This window comes from Macaca mulatta, chromosome 3 (assembly GCF_049350105.2).
Source record: "Macaca mulatta isolate MMU2019108-1 chromosome 3, T2T-MMU8v2.0, whole genome shotgun sequence".
Taxonomy (NCBI): domain Eukaryota; kingdom Metazoa; phylum Chordata; class Mammalia; order Primates; family Cercopithecidae; genus Macaca; species Macaca mulatta.
The window spans coordinates 178,350,407-178,369,865 of record NC_133408.1 but is presented as its reverse complement, the minus strand read 5'-3'; the positions used below and the strand labels follow the sequence as shown (position 1 = coordinate 178,369,865).

The following is a 19,459-nucleotide window of genomic DNA, read 5'->3' as shown; positions in this document are numbered from 1 at the left end:
AAAGTGATATTTGATTTTAAGCAGTTTTAGAAACTTAAATTTCTACTTAAAAAAAATTTTTTTTTTTTTAAGTCACAGACCTTGAACAAATAGTTACTACAAATGGGGTCTGATTCTTCCTGCCCAGAATACTTCCTCACTAAATAACTACATTTCCAAAAGAATAGAGAATTATTTTAGTCTTTGTTTCCTGTACAGCTGGTAATACACAGGAATGACCATGCTTTCCCAGAAGGGATAGAACTTTCTGACAGAAACCTTATAATTTGGCAAACTATGACATAAAGAAGATTATCTAAATTATTTCTAGAAGTCTTATTTTTTCCTCAAATCTTCAAACATTAGGATTCTTTTATTTTTTCCTCATTTGCTTCTTTACTGTATCAATATGCTTTCTATGTCAACATACTAAAGGAATACCTAAAAACCATGCAATTAATATTATAGATTAATGTATCATGTAGGTGTTACAACTTTCTATTATTTGAACGAAAAACAACAAGTTTGGATCTTGACCTTCATGAGTTTTAAAAAGCTGAGGAAGATAGTAATGTTTTTCTTACCTGCAGTGAGAAACAACTAAGTGCCTTGGGCATATCTCCCCAAGTGCTGCTCTCGCAATTAGAATTATAAAATGTTGAGGGCAGGGCTAGCCGTACTCTTTCACCTAACTTCTCACAGGGTTGAATATATATACTTGAGAACTAAACTGAAGTGTATCTTTCTAGAAAATTTCACTCCACTAAACCTCCTTAAGATGCAAAGTTGTCACTTCAGTTAATCTCAAAAATAACTCATCTGTTTAACATTCAGAGATCCTCCTACAAGCAAGGCATTATAATTTGTGCTATAAAGAAAACAATCAGTCGTCAGACATTCACAGTGTATTATAAAGTTTTAAATTGTCAGCTATAATACAAAATCCAGCAAAGGAAAACTTGGGAGTGGGGAAAAAAAGTATTGAATCATAAATGAAACAATTATATTAAAAGCACTATGATTTCTACTTCACAGTACTTTAGGAAATACTATGTTGAATCAATATACTATCCCATGGGCAGTCACTTACCTCTAACTGATGCAGTAGAGCTTTTCCTTTTTTATTTATTTCTACCATCAATGTAAATATAGCAACTTTAATATCCTGTTCCACCTGCTTTTGATTTTGATTTACTTCAATAATTCTGAAAATTAAAAGGGGGAAAAAACATAAGGCAGATTTTTTTGTATAATATTTAAAATTGATGTTTTAATGTCTACATTAGACCAAAATGTTTTCAGCCCTTAGAAGCTCTGCTATTTCTAAGTCCTTCACTTTAAATTGACTGTCTTGAAGATGAGACAGCAGAAATATAATTCTTCTGAAAGATATCACCACTTAATCTTAAAATTAAGTCTTGAATCTTAAAAATATATAGAGTTAGAAAAGAATGAGTACATTTTAAGAAAATACAGTTTGGAAAAATTATGATGACACCCAGGAAAATCAATGCTCTACCTAAAAGGATGGGGGATGGTGGTGGACTAAAAAGGATTTATAAACCATGATTCTGAACAAGTTCTACTATATTAATTGCAACCAAAAGCTAGAAAAGTGTACATGTGATACTCTTTTCTTAGTAATCTTAACTGCTACAGTATTCACACACCTAAGTAGAAAAAGACAAAAATACTAGTTTGCTACTTAACCCATTCTTTGCAAAATTAGCAGCCAAATAACCATGTTTTATCAACTACATACCTCTCTTGAGGTGGGAAATTAAAAAGAAAAATAAAATTAAAAAGAGAAAAGCAAGTTTGAAAAACAAGCTTTCCTGTATTAGGCTGACTCATCCCAGAGGCAGAAATAGGCACAGCCCAGACCCAGGAAAGTCTTGATAATATTATCTAAGAAACTAGGGCTCAAAGGAATGTGCTCTGAAGACTCTCCCAGCACTCCCTCAACATGGGGAGAAGAAAAAAACAAATTTTCTTTATTTTCCTTTCTCCTATGGTATGAGTAAACTTATGAGTTTATTGATTCCTGTTTTCTATAACTAGTAACTTTAAGTATTGTTTTATCTAAGCAGCTCAGCGAAGGTCATGAGACATGCCTGAGCGGGCCTGGATTGTAGCCATCCAGACACCATAGTGAAGGTTATGAGATAAGTCCGTGCAAGGCACTAGAGCAACCCTAGGTAACAGCCATCTAAGCCGCATAGCAAGAATCATATGTAAGTCTGAGTTATGAACCTGTCAAAGTATGATTAACTGCCTTTGTTCTGCTTCTGTACCTGAGCTTTTGTGCCACTATGCTTCACGCCACTGTAAGCTTGTTTCAAAGTAGCCCACCCTCTTTTAGAATTGTGTATAAAAGCCAAGTCCGGTCTTTGTTCTAGGCCCAGTCTTTGGCTGTTAATCCGCTGGGTCTGAGTACACTCAATAAAATCCTCCTGTTCTACCTACTGGTCTCTCCAGTCTCCTGATTCCCACAACACTCTTACAGAAAGAAAAACATACGGTACCACACCAGAATGTTATAGAAAATAACAGAGCATCTGCCAAACTTTGTGAGATTAAATTAAAAGTTTAATTTCTTCTGCAAGCTTCTCCCATAGTTACCCTCCAAAACTTCAAACTCGCAGAAACTTTATTTCCTGCTGGAAATTCTTCAAGATAATTGTTTGACATCAACCTTACTACAGGATCAAGGGAACCAGATAAGCCTGAGAAGCAACCAATCTCAAAAAACTCATTTAAGTATTCATGATGGTAGAATAGGATGAATAAGGGAAAAACAGTGGCATGGGGGCAAATGCATAAAAATGAATATCAGTTACTCTAATAAATGTACCCTTTTATAATCAGATAGGTTATAAAGATATATAAGCAATTTGCACTTAACAAAGATTCTTTAATTTTTGCCTCAATTCAGAAATCAAAATTGTTACACACAATGTTATAATTTTGTAGAAGAAATAAAGCACAAATCACTTTACAAAAATAAAAGAACAAATTTGAAGAACACTATCTTAAGACTTACTATAAAAAGCTACGATGATCAAGATCATGAAAGTGAAGTACTAGCAATGAGAAAAACACAATGGAACAGAATAATAATCCCACAGAGAAACAGTTTTTTCAACAAATGATAGTGGGAGAAATTGACATCCATACATTAAAAAAATGTAAACTTTGACCATAACTCAAACCATATGCTCAGTGAAACAGTAAGAAAAAAGTCAAAGGGATAAATTTCATTAAGGGCAGATCTTTAATTTAAAATTAATTATTTTACAATTGCTACCTTTTGCCACTAGATGGTAGAAATGCCTATAATTATCTCTCTTCATTCATTCAATAAATATTCATTACAAATTTTCAATTACTCAGAATAAAAAAATTTTAAACCCACCAATTATTCTACTTGGCAAAATATACTATTCTGATTAGAATATGGTAAATAAAGGAAATAGTATTTCATTAACTATAGTTGTGTCAAAGAGAAAGGTAAAAAGAGGGCCGGGTATGGTGGCTCACACCTGTAATCCCAGCACTTTGGGAGAATGAGGTGGCAGATCACCTGAGGTCAGTAGTTCGAGACCAGGCTGGCCAACATGGTGAAACCCCATCTCTACTAAAGATACAAAAATTAGCTGGGCACAGTGGTGGGCACCTGTAATCCCAGCTACCTGGGAGGCTGAGGCAGGAAGATTGCTTGAACCCAGGAGGCAGAGGTTGCAGTGAACTGAGATCGCACCACTGCACTCCAGCTTGGGTGACAGAGTGAGACTCTGTCTCAAAAAAAAAAAAAAAAAGGAGGGGGGTAAAAACAAATGAGAGCTGATAACGAGAAAAACTAAAAGACATACAACATAATGCATAATAATAAATAGATACAATAATGATGCTGGGGCATCAAGAAATAGTAAAATTATGTTTAAAAATCTCTTTTAAGGAAATCAGGTAATACAGGGAATTCATTACCTTAAAAAATTTCCAAATGCTTCACCCCCAGTTGTGTTCCAAAATGATAGTAACAGATTGATGACTGTCTTAAAGGCTGACACAACTGATACATGGGAAAACATTTAAATTCTCTGTGAGGTCTCTTTTACTCTGGCTCATTCTAATGAACATTTCTTGACTTATGTAGGCAGTGACATTTCTTTTGTGTGTGAAACAACAGAAGAGGTCATGGGATTTCATAGGTGTATAAATTAAATGTCAGTATGTGCCCTACATGGGATTTAAAAAGGGGTTAGACAACACCTTCAGCTGCCCCTGCTCCACGGAGGTTAGTGGTTCTCCCCAGTCACTGATGTCTAAGACTTTGGACAGTTGATGATTTTCTTACCAGGACAAAAGGCATAATAAGTAATTGTTTAAGTAAGCATTTTATCAGGCAAGAAGTAAAAAGTGTGTGGAACAGTTTAACAATCCCTGTATCCTAGTGTCTTAAAATTTCCACCTGTTTGCAGTTTTAAAAAATCACAGCATAAGGCAGGCATCTCAAATTTCAGCAAACCTTAAAATAACAATTCAGGGTTCATTCAAGTGTTAAAATATTTTACAATACTGGCACAAAATGGTTGGTTTTGCATTTAAATCTTGGTATTTCTTTAAAATTGGAAAATAAGTGATAATAAGTTATCAATACCTATTAGATAAATGAGCTATCAAAATACTAAATGTAGTGTATTATCATATGAGTTTTGAAATTTTACAGCAGAAAAGAATGCTTTCCAACTAAGTTTCTGGGAAAGTCTTATCAACCATGTGTTATTGCTGTCATCTAATAACTTATTACTTAACTGTGAGTTAAGGAAAATGTTCTAAAAGTGAATATACTTCACAAATTATATAAAAATGATTATATAATACCATAAAATTACCTGTTTTGGATCTGATTTCCTGTGAATTTTATGTATTTTGTTTTTTCCATCAGTTTGGTGATTAGTGTATCTATGATCACTTTCTGATTCTGAAAAGCTTCTTCTATAAATTGATACCTGAAGAAATAAGCAAATTATTTCATATAAAAACATATAATGAGGAAAAGTCCAAGAATAAAAAGACTGATAAAAACATAAAATAGGATTATAAAGAATTTATATAACAATCTTTTAAAACATCAAATGTATCCCTAACAAAGCAAGTTTTCCCCACCTCTCAAATTATCCTTCAAGAAAGATTATGGACACGTAAATATTTTGAAAGTTTGAGAACCACGTGCATCCATCATTCAGTTTTATAAGCTTACAGAGTTCACTTTCACTTGGTGGACTTGGCAAAAAATAGTCAATGATATATAATCTGACTTATTAACTATATTGTAATGTCTACATTATGCAAGCCTGCTGAAAACAAACATTTCAAAAGACCATTTTTAAATAATAGGTAGTTATGTTCTAGGGGCCACAAAGAAAAATCGGGATAAATACAGAGAGAGAAGGGCAAAATTCTAGACGTTATGCCTTGTGATAAAACTTTAAGCAACAGTATAATAAGATATAGCACTTTAAAAAGTTTCCAATTTGAAAGTGAGGAAAGATCATTTACTTTGCCAGACTATGTTTGATAACTGAAGAGAAGTTCTAGAGAAGATAGAAAGGCAATGATATAGAAGATACATATCAAGAGTTTTATTTAAGTTTTCCTATAAAATGTACAAAATACAATATTTCTAAATTAACATATTTTATATAATGTGATTTTAAATGTTTACATGTAATTAAATAGGGTTGCCAGTTAGAAAAAGGGGATACCCAGTTAATAATTACATTGGATTTCCTTTGTACATAATCATATCTGTGAATAATAACATTTCAAACACTTTCATAGGCAACTCAAGTTTTTTTTATCTTAGTAAACTTTTTCTTTACTACACTTATTTAATATAAGGTTACATGAAATGGTCAAAATGGTCACCCTTATGTTGTTCCTCATCTCAATGCAAAGACTTTCAATATTCCAATATTAAGTACGTTTTCTACTTTCCATAAATAATCTTTATCAGGCTTAGGAAATTCTTTTTTTATTTCTAGTTTGCTAAGATGTTAGGAATGTATATTTAATTTTTATGGAATGTTTCTACTGCTTCTATTGAGATAGGCATATACTTTTTCCTTTATTCTTTTAATATGACATGAAAGGTTTTAGCATCAATGATTTTGGCATGTTAAATGAATTCTGTATCCCCAAAATGAGGCCAAATTGGTTGTGATTACACTGTCCAAAAATGACAATACTACGAGATTTAAGGCAAGTTTTCCCCTCCTCTCAAATCATCTGTATTCTACTTATTTTCCATTTCTTGGAATTTTCACATTCATTTCATGGGTGAAACTGGCCTGTAATTTTTCATTTCTATTCCTTGTCAGTGTTGGTGTAAAAGTTATGCTGGCTTCATATAGCAAGTTGGAAAGAATTCATTTTTTTTGCCACTCTCCGGACAAGTCTGTATAAGAAAGGGGCTTTTTTGTTTTTTGTTTTTTGTTTTTTTTTTGAGACAGAGTCTCGCTCTGTCCCCCAGGCTGGAGTGCAGTGGCACGATCTCGGCTCACTGCAAGCTCCGTCTCCTGGGTTCAGGCCATTCTCCTGCCTCAGCCTCCCGAGTAGCTGGGACTATAGGCGCCCGCCACCGCACCCGGCTAATTTTTTGTATTTTTTTAGTAGAGACGGGGTTTCACCGTGGTCTCGATCTCCTGACCTTGTGATCCGCCCGCCTCGGCCTCCCAAAGTGCTGGGATTACAGGCGTGAGCCACCGCGCCCGGCCTTTGTTTTTTGAGAGGGAGTCTCGCTCTGTAGCCCAGGCTGGAGTGCAGTGGCGCAATCTTGGCTCACTGCAAGCTCCGCCTCCCGGGTTCATTTGCCTGCCTCAGCCTCCCGAGTAGCTGGGACAACAGGCGCCCGCCACCACGCCTGGCTAATTTTTTGTATTTTTAGTAGAGACGGGGTTTCACCATGTTAGCCAGGATGGTCTCGATCTCCTGACCTTGTGATCTGCCCGCCTTGGCCTCCCAAAGTGCTGGGATTACAGGTGTGAGCCACCGTGCCAGGCCAAAAGGGGCTATTTTTACCTTAACTATGTGGTACATTTATTGGTGTCATTTGCATGTGTAATTTTCTTTGTGGGAAGGTTTTAAATTATGAATGAACATTAAAGGACTATTCTTTCTATTGTATTTAGCATAAGTTTTGGTAAAAACTTCATTTTCTAAGAGTTTTCCAATATCATGTAAAAATTTTCATTATAACATTTGAAATATGGAGTAATGCCACTTTCCTACTCCTGGTAGTGGTTATTTGGGCCTGCTCTCTCAATCACTCGTACAGAGAATTGTTGATTATTTAGTAGTCTTTTGAAAGACTGAATTTTTGGCTTTGACTATTTCTACACTTGTCTTTATTATGTTTCTTTTAAAACACACTTACTTTGGGTTTAATCTGCTACTTTTCCTAAACTGCAATAAATGTTTAGCGAAATGACTTTATCCTTAACATACAACATATGCATTTAATAATATAAACTGTCCTCCAAATATGGCTTCAGTTATTAAAAAGAAAAACCTCAAGGCTTGATTGACTGATATTTTCACTACTATTCAAATAAAAATGTTTTCTAATATCTACTGGAATTCCTTGTTGATGATTTAAATGTATTAAACTGCTTATTTTATAATAATTTCAAAGTTAAATTTCCAAGTATATAGAGATCATCTATCTCCTTACACAGATTAATCAATTTTTTAGTTTGCCTCCTCATAGCCCTTTAACCCTTTAATAAATTAAGTGTGCATTTCCTAAAAACAAGGATTTTCTTATGTATTCATAGCAAAGTTAAAAAAAAAAAAAAACTGACCTTGTTACAGTACTTTAACCTATAGACCATGCTTCTTACTTGTATCATTTGACTCAATAATGTCTTCTAAATACTTTTTTCCTTTAAACCAGAATTCCAGGATCATGTATCAGCAGACTTTAGTTATCACAAGAATTTCATTTCCAAATATATAGTATCTTTCAATCTTTCCAAAATTAAGACTTTAGCATATGGTCAGTTAAAAATATTTTATTGTAAGAATGTATATTTTGGGGTACAGTGTTCCATAATGTCCATAAGACGTTATGTTAATTGTGTTATTCAAACTTATTTATCTTTTTTTTTTTGAGATGGAGTTTTGCTTTTGTCACCTAGGCCAGGGTGCAATGGTGCCATCTCTGTTCGCTGCAACCTCCACCTCCCAGGTTCCAGCAATTATCTTGCCTAAGCCTCCCGAGTAGCTGGGATTACAGGTGTGAACCACCGTGCCCAGCCCTTATTTCTCTATCTTTACTGATTTTTTAGTCTGTTTGTTTTGTCAGTTATGTATGTGTGTATGTATTTATTTGTGCGAGCCACCATGCTTGGCCCTTATTTCTCTATCTTTACTGATTTTTTAGTCTGCTTATTGTGTTGTTTATTTACTTATTTATTTTTTAGAGATAGGTCTTGCTATGTTGCCCAGGCTGAACTCAAACTCCTGGACTTCAGCCATCCTCCCACCTCAGTTTCCTGAGTAGCTAGGTAGCTAGCACTTACAGGTACCTGCCACACTACTCGGCTTCGATTATTGCGTAAAGTGGTAAGATTTTCCACTGTGACTATGGAGTTTTCTATTAGTTTGAAGTTCTGTCATTTTTTTGTAAGTTTATAACCTGTATAAATTTACAACTCATATCTTTTAGATGAAGAGAGTCTTTCATCCTTACAAAGTGTCCCTCTTTATCTCAAATAATGGATTTTGTCTACTATGCCATTTTGCCTCTGGTTAGTATTTATATGGTGTGTCTTTTCCCATTAAGTCTTTCTCATAAAAAGAAAATAGCACATTTTTCTATTTTCCTTCTTATCCAGTCTGAAACCTGTCTTATAATTTGGAACATTTTGTCTGTTCACATTTAGTATAATTATAGTATATTTGTAGATCTACCAACTTACCAAGGCCTCATTATATTCCATCTGTTCTTTATTTCTTTTTCTCACTTTTTTGGCCTTTGTTTATACTGATTATTCCACATCCCCACAACTCTCCACACCTTGGTAATTATATGTACTTATTATTCTTTTAGTGACTACTCTAGACATTACAAAAACAGATATTTACATATCATCTAATATTTGCACTTTTTACCCTCTTCCTAGACTATGCACGGACCTTAGAACATAAATTCCATACCCTTTTAGCACATTTACTGCTATGTGATATACATATACACATACCACACCAAAAAGATACTGTTTCCTAAGTCAACATTCATTTAGATTTACTCATACCTATTATTTTAATTGCTCCATATTCCTTTCTGTATCTTCTATTATTTTTCTTCTGCTAAGAGGTACTTTAAGTGAGAGTTTATCAGGAATATGCTCTCCCAGTGTATTTTGCCTGAAACATTTTTCATCCACCTTCATATTTAAAGAATATGCTTACTGGGTACAGAATTTTAGATTTGAAAGTTACTTCATTTTTGCACTTTAAAAATATTACTTTCTTAATTATCCTGCTAGAGGTTTGTGAAACTTCTTAAATATAGGCTAAATGCCTTTCGTCAGCTTCTGAAAGTTCTCAGCCATTACATTCTGTCTTCAGATATTGCTTCCTTCCCATTCTCTGTACTTTCCATCCTTCTTGGACTGCAATTACATCCATATTAGATCTTCAATGTCTTCTACTTTTCATCCTCCTCTTGTTGATGATGCTTCTTTCTGGATATTTTCTTAATTTTCTTCTAGCTCATTAATTCTCATTTCATGCTATGCCAAATCTGTTCTTAAGCCCTTCTACTGAGTTAATTTCAGATACCGTAATTTTCAGGGTTTTCTTTCTTTCTTTCTTTTTTAAAGATAGGGTCTCATCCTTTCACTTAGGCTGGAGTGCGGTGGCACTATCACTGCAGCCTTGAACTCCTGGGCTCAAGCAATCCCAGGAGCTCAGGTGGGAGCACCTCAGTCTCTCAAGTAGCTAGGAATACAAGCACATACCACTGTGCCCAGCAAATGTTTTGTTGGGATGGGGTCTCACTATGTTCACATTGTCTAATCTCCTAACAAACCTGGTTATTTCTAATTCTGTGAATATCGTTTTTCCAAAATTCATTATTGACTAAGTTGGAGGCCTAGATGTCTTCTTTGTCTTTCTGGTAAGGATTTACATTTGATTCTACCAGGAAACTTGAGGAGCCAGCGATATGACTTCACTTTAATCCAATTTTAAGTGCTGAGCTTTAGTCCCTGTGAGGAACTACTTACTAGCTAATTTATCTTTACTGTAATAGTGTAGACTTTCAGGGTACCAACTCAAGACAAGGAGACACATTGACCATGCATGATCCTTGCACTCCAGGCCGTGATTTCTCAGCTCTGTGAGCCTATTAAAATTACTCCTCATCTCTAGGCAAATACCTCAAGGGGAGTAAAAGGCCCCCGCCATCCTTAGCCCCAGCTCCAACCCAATCCTGTCCAATAATGCTTTACTATTTTATTAGCTCTAGCATTTCATATAGATAATTTCTGTATTTTGTGCAGGTTTTCTAGTCATTCTCACTGTTGGTCCAAATTATCCAGTCTGCCAGTATCAGGAGCCTAGACCATCATAAGCAATTATATTTTGTATCGATTTGAATCTTACTGTCTAAATCATCTGTTGCTGACCTGAATGATTGTTGAGATGAGATTTAAAAGTCAGCTTTGCTAGGAACTATAATGAATTGGAAAAGGCATGCCTCAAATGTTGTTGACATGAATGTATACAGACCCAGGGCTAGAAGAGCTTCCATTTTCTCAAAAAAGCCAAAAATCTAGATATTTAAAAAATGTAAAATCTCCCCATTTTACAATGCTGGCAACTAGTTCTATATATTTTTAAACAGGGTGTTGGCCACTGTTCTCAATTCAGGATGATTTTGCTCCATAGGATGTTGCCAATGTCTGGAGCCACATTTTGTTGTCACAACTGGGGAGGGTTAGAGGGTTGCTACTGGCAACTAGTTGGTAGAGGTCAAGGATGCTAACCACCATACAACACACAGATCAGTCCCCAACAATAAAGAATTACCTGGCCCAAAACGTCAGTAGTGTCAAAATTGATAAACCCTGGTATAGGCCAGCATACTGCTGGTTACACAAAACCTATTTGCAGACTGCCATTTGATGAGGGTTGGCAGCAGTCCTTTAGTCCTCTAAAGCTGCATATGAATCTATATACGTAACCAAAGATGCTGGTACCTATGCTCTTTATGCTCTAATAACTGACAGTCTCGACATGTCAGTTTGTCACATGTTTCACAGTACAGCTTCAACTGCTCCTTTTTATGAAAAGGACAAAACACCGGTCGCTGGCTGGTGACACCAACTGCCTCTGCAGAAACAATGGGAGACAGAGAGAAGAAAATGAACATAATTGAATAGTAAATAATTATTCGATTGCCCATTTGAATTCACATCTATTGATAAAACACTACAGCTTCACCTATACCATAACTTTCACTAAGAATTACAGATATTAAGATATCACATATTGTCAGCATTTCAGGAAAAAAAGCAAATAACCTTTTCATTTTCCAGGAAGAAATTAAAATTAATTCAGAAGTAAATGAAAGAACTAAGTGTGTAGTTAAAAATATGTTTTATTGCATTAAAAAGCCTTAAGAAGACAGCCCTGGTAAATGAGTATGAACCACCTGGATGTCTTCTATCCCAAATATGGGAGGAGATTTTTTGAAAATGCAATTTGGAAAATCCAGCAGGGCACAGTGGCCCATGCCTGTAGTCTCAGCTATTCAGGAAGCTGAGTTGAGAGGATCAGTTGCTTGAGCACCAAGAGTTTGAGTCCAGCCTGGGAACATTGTAAGACCTCATAGACAGAGACAGAGAGGCAGAGAAAGAGATGGAAAGAGAGGGAGGGAGAAAGAAAATATAATAAAAATGTCTAAAAGGAGTAGTCAAATAACCTACTTTTGTAAAAATCCTAACAGAGGATACCCATTAACACAGAAATAATAATATTTTCATTATTACACTCTAGTTTTCCAGTGTGGGGATAAAACTGGAAAATGTTTATGTCATGTTAACTGAAAAAAATCAGAATATGAATAAATATGGTTAAATAGTAAACCTCAGTTATCTTACTAACAATTAAAAGCAAAATCCAAACATTTCAGAAATAATCTTACCTCCAGAGATTATTACTATTAATAACCTGGTGTGCATTCCTCTGGTTGTTTTTCTAAGTATGGAAGTACATATAGTATAGGGCAGTGTTACATTTTATAAAACAATAAATGGCAGTACATATATTGTCTTTTAAAGATTTTTTTTCTCACTTAACTCTACCTTAGATGCCTTTCTGTATTAGTATATATATCCACCTCATTTCTTATTTATTAACTGTATAGTATTTCACAAAATAGATAAACCACTATACCGCTTGCTAAGGATATTTGTAAGTTATTCATTTTTCAGTACTGCAAATAATGCTGAAATAAACATATGAAAATTATAAATCATTTAAATGTTTCCACAAGATAAATTCCTAGTGGTAGAATTGTTAAAGGGTAATTCATACAGAGAAAAGCTAAATAATTGTGCCAATTTGTACTCCAACCAGTGTAGAGTGGCTATTAACCATATTAACAGGGGGAACTCTCAAAATTTTTCATCTTTGACAATTTAATAAATGCAAGAGACAGAAAGAGAGAAAGAGAGAAGACACATACGTCACTATCCTAGAATGCATTTCTTTAATAACTGAAATGAAACAATGTTCAGTAATTAGCCATTTGCATTTCTTTTTTTTAATAATGTACAAATCAGTCCCCAGCAATAAAGAATTATCTAGCTCAAAATGTCAATAGTGTCAAAACTGACAAACTAGTATGCTGGCCTATACCAGGCATGGTGGCTCACATCTGTAATCCCAGCACTCTGGGAGCCCAAGGCGGGTGGATCACTTGAGGTCAGGAGTTCCAGACCAGCCTGGCCAACATGGTGAAACCCCATCTCTACTAAAAATACAAAAATTAGCCAGGCATGGTGGCACAGAGATTACATAATCCCAGGCACTTGGGAGGCCGAAGCAGGAGAATTGCTTGAACCCGGGAGGTGGAGCTTGCAGTGAACCGAGATCGCATCACTGCACTCCAGCCTGGGTCACGGAGTGAGATTCTGTCTCAAGAAACAAAACAAAACAAAACACATACGCAAAAACCCTAAGGTAACCTGAGAGGAATTACAGATAAAATTAATGAACTAAAACATATAAAACTGATAATTAGATAAATAAATTCAAGAAGTATTTTTGAAGATACAAATATGTAAACACGTAGAATTCAGAATGAAAATGAAAATAACCAGACAGAGAAAATCGGTAATATATTATATTAAAAGCACAACACATCAAGATGAAATATGGAATTAACTCCAGCAATGCAATTCTTTTTTTTTTTTTTGAGACAGGATCTCATACTGTCATGCAAGCGGAGTGTAATGGCAATGATCACAGGTCACTGCAGCCTCGAGCTCCTTGGTTCAAGCGGTCCTCCCACCATCTCATCTCCCAGGTTGTTGGGATTACAGGCATGTACTATCACGCCCAGCTAATTTTCTTTTTTTTTGTAGATAGGGTTTCGCCATGTTGCCAAGGCTGGTCTAGAACTCCTGGGCTCAGGCAATCATCCCACTTCGGCCTCCCAAAGTGCTGGGATTATACCAAGTCTTTCACTAGTCTCAAACAACAAACACTCAAAAAAAAGGTTTTGCTACATTTTGATACATGCTATTACATGGATGAATCCTTAAAATATTACGCTAAGTAAAATAAGTTAGATATCAAAGAACAAATACCATGTGATTCCACTTGTGTGAAATATCCAGAATCAGCAAATTTATAGAGACAGAAAATAAAGGCTGGGTGTAGTGGCTCATGTTTGTAATCCCAGTAGTTTGGGAGGCCAAGGCTGGCGGATCACTTGAGGTCAGGAGCTCGAGACCAGCCTGGCCAACATGGTAAAACCCTGTGTCTACTACAAATACAAAAATTAGCCACGCATGGTGGCGCACACCTGTAATCCCAGTTACAGGCAGGAGAATAGCATGAACCCAGGTAGCAGAGGTTGCAGTGAACTGAGATCACGCCACTGCACTACAGCTAGCCTGCGTGACAAAGCAAGACTCAGTCTCACAAAAAAGAAAATAGGTTTGAAGTTACCAGGAGCTAGGGGAAGAAAAACGGAGTTATTATTATTTTTTTTTCTTTTGAGACGGAGTCTCGCTCTGTCACCCAGGCTGGAGTGCAGTGGCGCGATCTGACTGCAAGCTCCGCCTCCCAGGTTCATGCCATTCTCCAGCCTCAGCCTCCCGAGTAGCTGGGACTACAAGCGCCCACCACCATGGCTGGCTAATTTTTTGTACGTTTTTAGTAGAGATGGGGTTTCACCGTGTTAGCTAGGATGGTCTCGATCTCCTGATCTCGTGATCCACCCGCCTCAGCCTCCCAAAGTGCTGGGATTACAGGCATGAGCCACTGCGTCCAGCCAGAAAATTGGAGTTATTACTTAAAGGTACAAAGATGCTGATTGGGGTGATAAACAAGTTTTGAAAATAGTAGTGATGCTTGCACAACGCGTAAATGTAATAAATGCCACTGAATTGTACATTTAATAGTTAAAATGACAAATTTTATGTTGCATGTATTTTACCAAATAAAAAACATATGAGTGAACTGTACATTAAAAACAAGACAATAAAACCAGAAATAATAATTACATAAAAAAGCCTCTCTGGCTATCCACATATCAGACAAATAATCATGATGCAGGTTTGCAACAAGAATATCAAAAGAAAAAGAGTTATAAAATATTTAAGCCCACTCTTTGTTGTTACCTTAGAGATAAAAGAAAAATAAGAAAAAGCAATTTTTTTCTCCATTTGTTCTATATTCACACCAGTTGAAGACATTTATAGAAGCAGGAGGACATGCAGTATGAATGTAAAACAGGGTTCTACATCTATTCACATTTTCCAACATTTTTAAGTATTTAAATTTCAATTATAATATAAACCTCTTTTACTTAAGAGTATATATTTAATACTTATCAAAATAAAAGTGTCAAAACAAGTCAATACAGGAAGGAAGAAAAGACGGGGAAAGATAGAAGAAAAAAAAAGAAAATAACTCATGTATTACCTGGAGATACTTCCTCTTTCTGTCTGACAGTATGGTCTTTTGTGAACTTTACCCTCTGATGAGCTCTGATACACGTCTTGCAGAGCCATTCAACACACTCTACACAAAACCCATTAGCTTCTGCGTTGTCCTCACAGCTTGTACACACCTGACAATAAAAGAACCATGGCACATGAATTTTTGAGAAAATGAAAAGCTGGTCCTATCACGAGCTATATATACATGATACACCAACCATATCAGGCTAAATCGGTTAGCCTCCTAATGGTGTTGGGAAATTTTAAACTGACATAGTGTGTTACATTATACACATATGAAATGAAAATACTGTGCAGAGACAAGAATATAAGTACATTTTCTCCTTAATTCAGCATCCCAAATATTTCAACTAGGTATTTCCCAAACATTATGCTAGGTGTGAGAACAGAACAGTCAGGAAAAGCAAACACGGTCCCTGCCCATATGATAACTACAGTCTTATAAATATTGCAGGTTCAAATCCCAGTTCCCTCACTTACTAGCTCAGTGGTCTTGGGCAGGTTACATAGAATACTCATCTTTAATATGAGGGTAATGATACAGATATTACTGAGTAGTTGTGAAGATTAAATGTGAGGCAGATGCACATTATTAGAATAAGCATATCAATATATAACTACAAACTGATAATTACCATAAAGGAAATATACGGAAAGTTGTAAGAACGTATGATGAAGAAATGGATCTCATTTTAGTGGGGTTGGAAGGCTAGGGAAAGCATGAAGAAGGGTTACCCAGTGAAGGCTTTTACTTCTAGGAAGAGAGAACAGCATGTAGAAAAAGTCCCAGGCAAGAAGAGCAAGCAGGTTCAAAGAACTGAACGAAGGCAAGTATGACTGAAGTGGTGCGACTGAGGGGAAGACTGGCAAGAGAAGCTAGGACAAGAGACAGGGGCCAGATTAAGTGGAGTCACAAGACAATTTTGGTGTTTGTCCAAATAAGTCTATTAAAAGCTTTTAAGAAAGTGACATGGCCAGATTTGAATTTTTATGTCACAATGGCTACAATATAGAGAACAAATTACAAAAGGAGCAAAAGTGTTTCTGTATAATGACAAGCTAGGAGGATTTTTCAGTGGCTTTGGTGAGGGTTGCTGGAAGTGGGATGTGGAGATGAGAACAGGTTTGACAGCAAAAATTTTTTCCACTTCACTCAGTGGTTGACACTAACCAAATTCCAAATACCTGATAGGTCCATAAACCAAAATCTGCCTTTTCTCTGGTCTTATCATCTTCAATCTTTCTAACATCACTTGATACCACTGACTCCTGCTTCCTAGAAATCATGTGAATTCCTTAATACCTGCCAATCCTCCTATCAGATAGCCTGACTGTCACTGGATCCCACCCTTCTTCCTCTGATTCTGTAGTTTTTTATTATAGGGATTGATCTCATCTACTTCCTTAGCCTCACATAGCATCTCTAAAAGGATGTAATCTAAAATTTAATCTCCACAGTAAGCTATAAAAAGAAATAAGTAATTTCTATTTACACCACTCAGGAGAGATTACTAGTACATAAAGTAAAATAAAACAGGAAAAGCATGTGTGTGTAATGCTACTGCTTATTCAAGAAAGATGGTAATATGGTTTGGATCTGTGTGCCTGCCCAAATCTCATGCTGAACTGTAATCCCCAATGTTGGAGGTGGGGCCTGCTGGGAGGTGGGTGGATCACAGGAGTGATTTACCCCTTGGGTGCTGTTCTCATGACAGTGATTGAATTCTCACGAGATCTAGTTAAGTGTGTGGTGCCTCCCCACTCTCTCTTTTTCGCTCCTGCTCCATCCATGTGGATGAGCCTGCTCTCTTCACCTTCTGCCATGATTGTAAGCTGAGCAGATGCATAATGCTTCCTGTACAGCCTGCAGAACCATGGGCCAATTAAACCTCTTTTCTTTATAAGTTACCCAGTCTCAGATATTTCTTTATAGCAAAGTGAGACTGAGGAGTGGGCCACTGCTATAAAGATACCTTAAAATGTAGAAGCAGCTTTGGAACTGCGTAAGGGGCAGAATTTCAAACAGCTTGGAGGGCACAGAAAAAGGCAGAAAGGTGACAAAAATTTTGTCCTGGAGATTTGTTAAATTGTTGTGACCAAAATGCTGATAGTAATATGGACAATGAAGTCCAGGTTGAGGAGGTCACAGATGGAAATAAACTTATTGGGAAATGCAGCAAAGGTCACTTTTGTTACACCTTGGCAAAGAGCTCGGTTGGACTGTGCCCCTGCTCTAGGGATCTGTGGAACTCTGAATTTGAGAGATGATTTAAGAGTATCTGGTGGATGAAATTTCTAAGCAGCAAAGTGTTCAAGATGTGATCTGGCTGCTTCTAACAACCTATGCTCATATGCATGAGCAAAGAAATGAGCTGAAGTTGGAACTTATATATTTAAAAGGGAAGCAGAGTATAAATGTTTGGAAAATTTGCAGCTTGGCCATGTGGTAGAAAAGAAAAGCCCATTTTCGGGGGAAGAATTCAAGAAGGCTGCAGAAACTGGGGGTAGGGGGAAAGCCTTGAAGGCATTTCAGAGACATTCTGAGCAGCCACTCTTGTCACAGGCCCAGAGGCCTAGAAGGACTGAATGGTTCTGCAGGCCAGGCCAGGCTCAAGGGCTCACTCCCCTGAGAAGCCTCAGGACACTGCTCCCTGTATCCTAGCCTCTCCAGTTCCAGCCATGGCTCAAAGAGGCCCAGATATAGCTCAGGCCGTTGCTTCACAGGATGCAAGACATAAGCCTTGGCAGCTTCCACATGCTGTTAAGCCTACAGGTACACAGAATCCAAGAGGTGAGATTTGGGAACCTCTCTCTGCCTAGATTTCAGAAGATTTACAGAAAGGCCTGGATGTCCAAGCAGAAGCCTGCTGCAGGGGCAGAGCCTTCACAGAGAACCTCTACGTGGGCAGTGCAGAGGAGAAATGTGGGGCTGGAGCACCCACACAGAGTCCCCACTGGGGTCCTCCCAAGTGGAGCTGTGAGAAGAGTGCCACTGTCCTCCAGAACCCAGGAGGGCAGATCCACCAGCAGCTTGCACCTTCAGTCTGGAAAAGTCACAGATACTCAGTGTCAACCCATGAGAGCAGCCTGTGAGAACAGCTGTGGGGGCTGAACCCTGCAAAGCCACAGGTGTTAAGTACAGCTGCCCAAGGCTTTGGGAGCCCACCCCTTGTACCAGTGTGTCCTGGATGAGAGATGTGAAGTCAAAGGAGATTATTTTGGAGCCTTAAGATTTAATGAACGCGCTGCTGGGTTTTGGACTTGCACAAAGCCTGCAGCCCCTTTCTTTTGGCTGATTTCTCCATTTTGGAATGGGAGTATTTACCCAATGCCTGTACCCACAATGTATCTTGCAAGTAACGTAACATGTTTTTGACTTTACAGGCTCACAGGGAGAAAAGACTTGCCTTGTCTTCTCATCTCAAATATGAGACTTAGGACTTTTTGAGTTAATGCTGAAATGGTTAAGACTCTGGGTGACTGTTGGGAGGCATGATTGTGTTTTGAAATGTGAGAAGGACATAAGATTTGGGAGGGGCTGGGGTAGAATGATATGGTTTAGATCTGTGTCCCTGACCAAATTTCATGTAGAATTGTAATCCCCAATGTTGGAGGTCAGACCTGATGGGAAGTGACTGTATCATGGGGGTGGATATCCCCCTTGGTGCTGTTCTCATGGTAGTGAGTTCACATGGAGATGTGTTCATTTAAAAGTGTGTGGCATGGCCGGGCGCGGTGGTTCACACCTGTAATACCAGCACTTTGGGAGGCTGAGGCAGGCCGATCACCTGAGGTCAGGAGTTCGAGACCAGCTTGGCTAACATGGTGAAACACCGTTTTTACTAAAAATACAAAAAATTAGCTGGGCATGGTGGCGCACACCTGTAATCCCAGCTACTTGGGAGGCTGAGGCAGCAGAATTGCTTGAACCTGGGAGGTGGAGGTTGCAGTGAGCTGAGATTGGCCATTGCACTCCTGCTTGGACAACAAGACCGAAACTCCATCTGGGGAGAGGAGGGGAGGGGAGGGGAGGGGAGGGGAGGGGAGGGGAGGGGAGGGGAGGGGAGGAAGGAAAGAAGGAAGGAAGGAAGGAAGGAAGGAAGGAAGGAAGGAAGGAAGGGAGGGAGGGAGGGAGGGAGGGAGGGAGGGTGTGGCACCTCCCACCCTCTTTTGGCTCCTGCTTTGGCCACATGTAAGACAAGCGTGCTGCCCCT

At 37.6% G+C, this 19,459-nt stretch overlaps 1 protein-coding gene across 2 annotated transcripts in view; it reads right to left on the bottom strand.

Annotated features, from left to right (window-relative positions):
• The window catches only part of TRIM24 (tripartite motif containing 24), a 123,302-nt gene that overhangs the window by 52,363 nt on the left and 51,480 nt on the right, over positions 1–19,459 (bottom strand). For both annotated transcript variants that reach the window (XM_015134934.3, NM_001260835.1), the window contains 4 exon segments: positions 15,208–15,355; positions 11,250–11,382; positions 4,875–4,991; positions 1,070–1,184 (listed from right to left, as the gene is read on the bottom strand). In XM_015134934.3, the coding sequence (XP_014990420.1) occupies positions 1,070–1,184; positions 4,875–4,991; positions 11,250–11,382; positions 15,208–15,355 (513 nt within the window).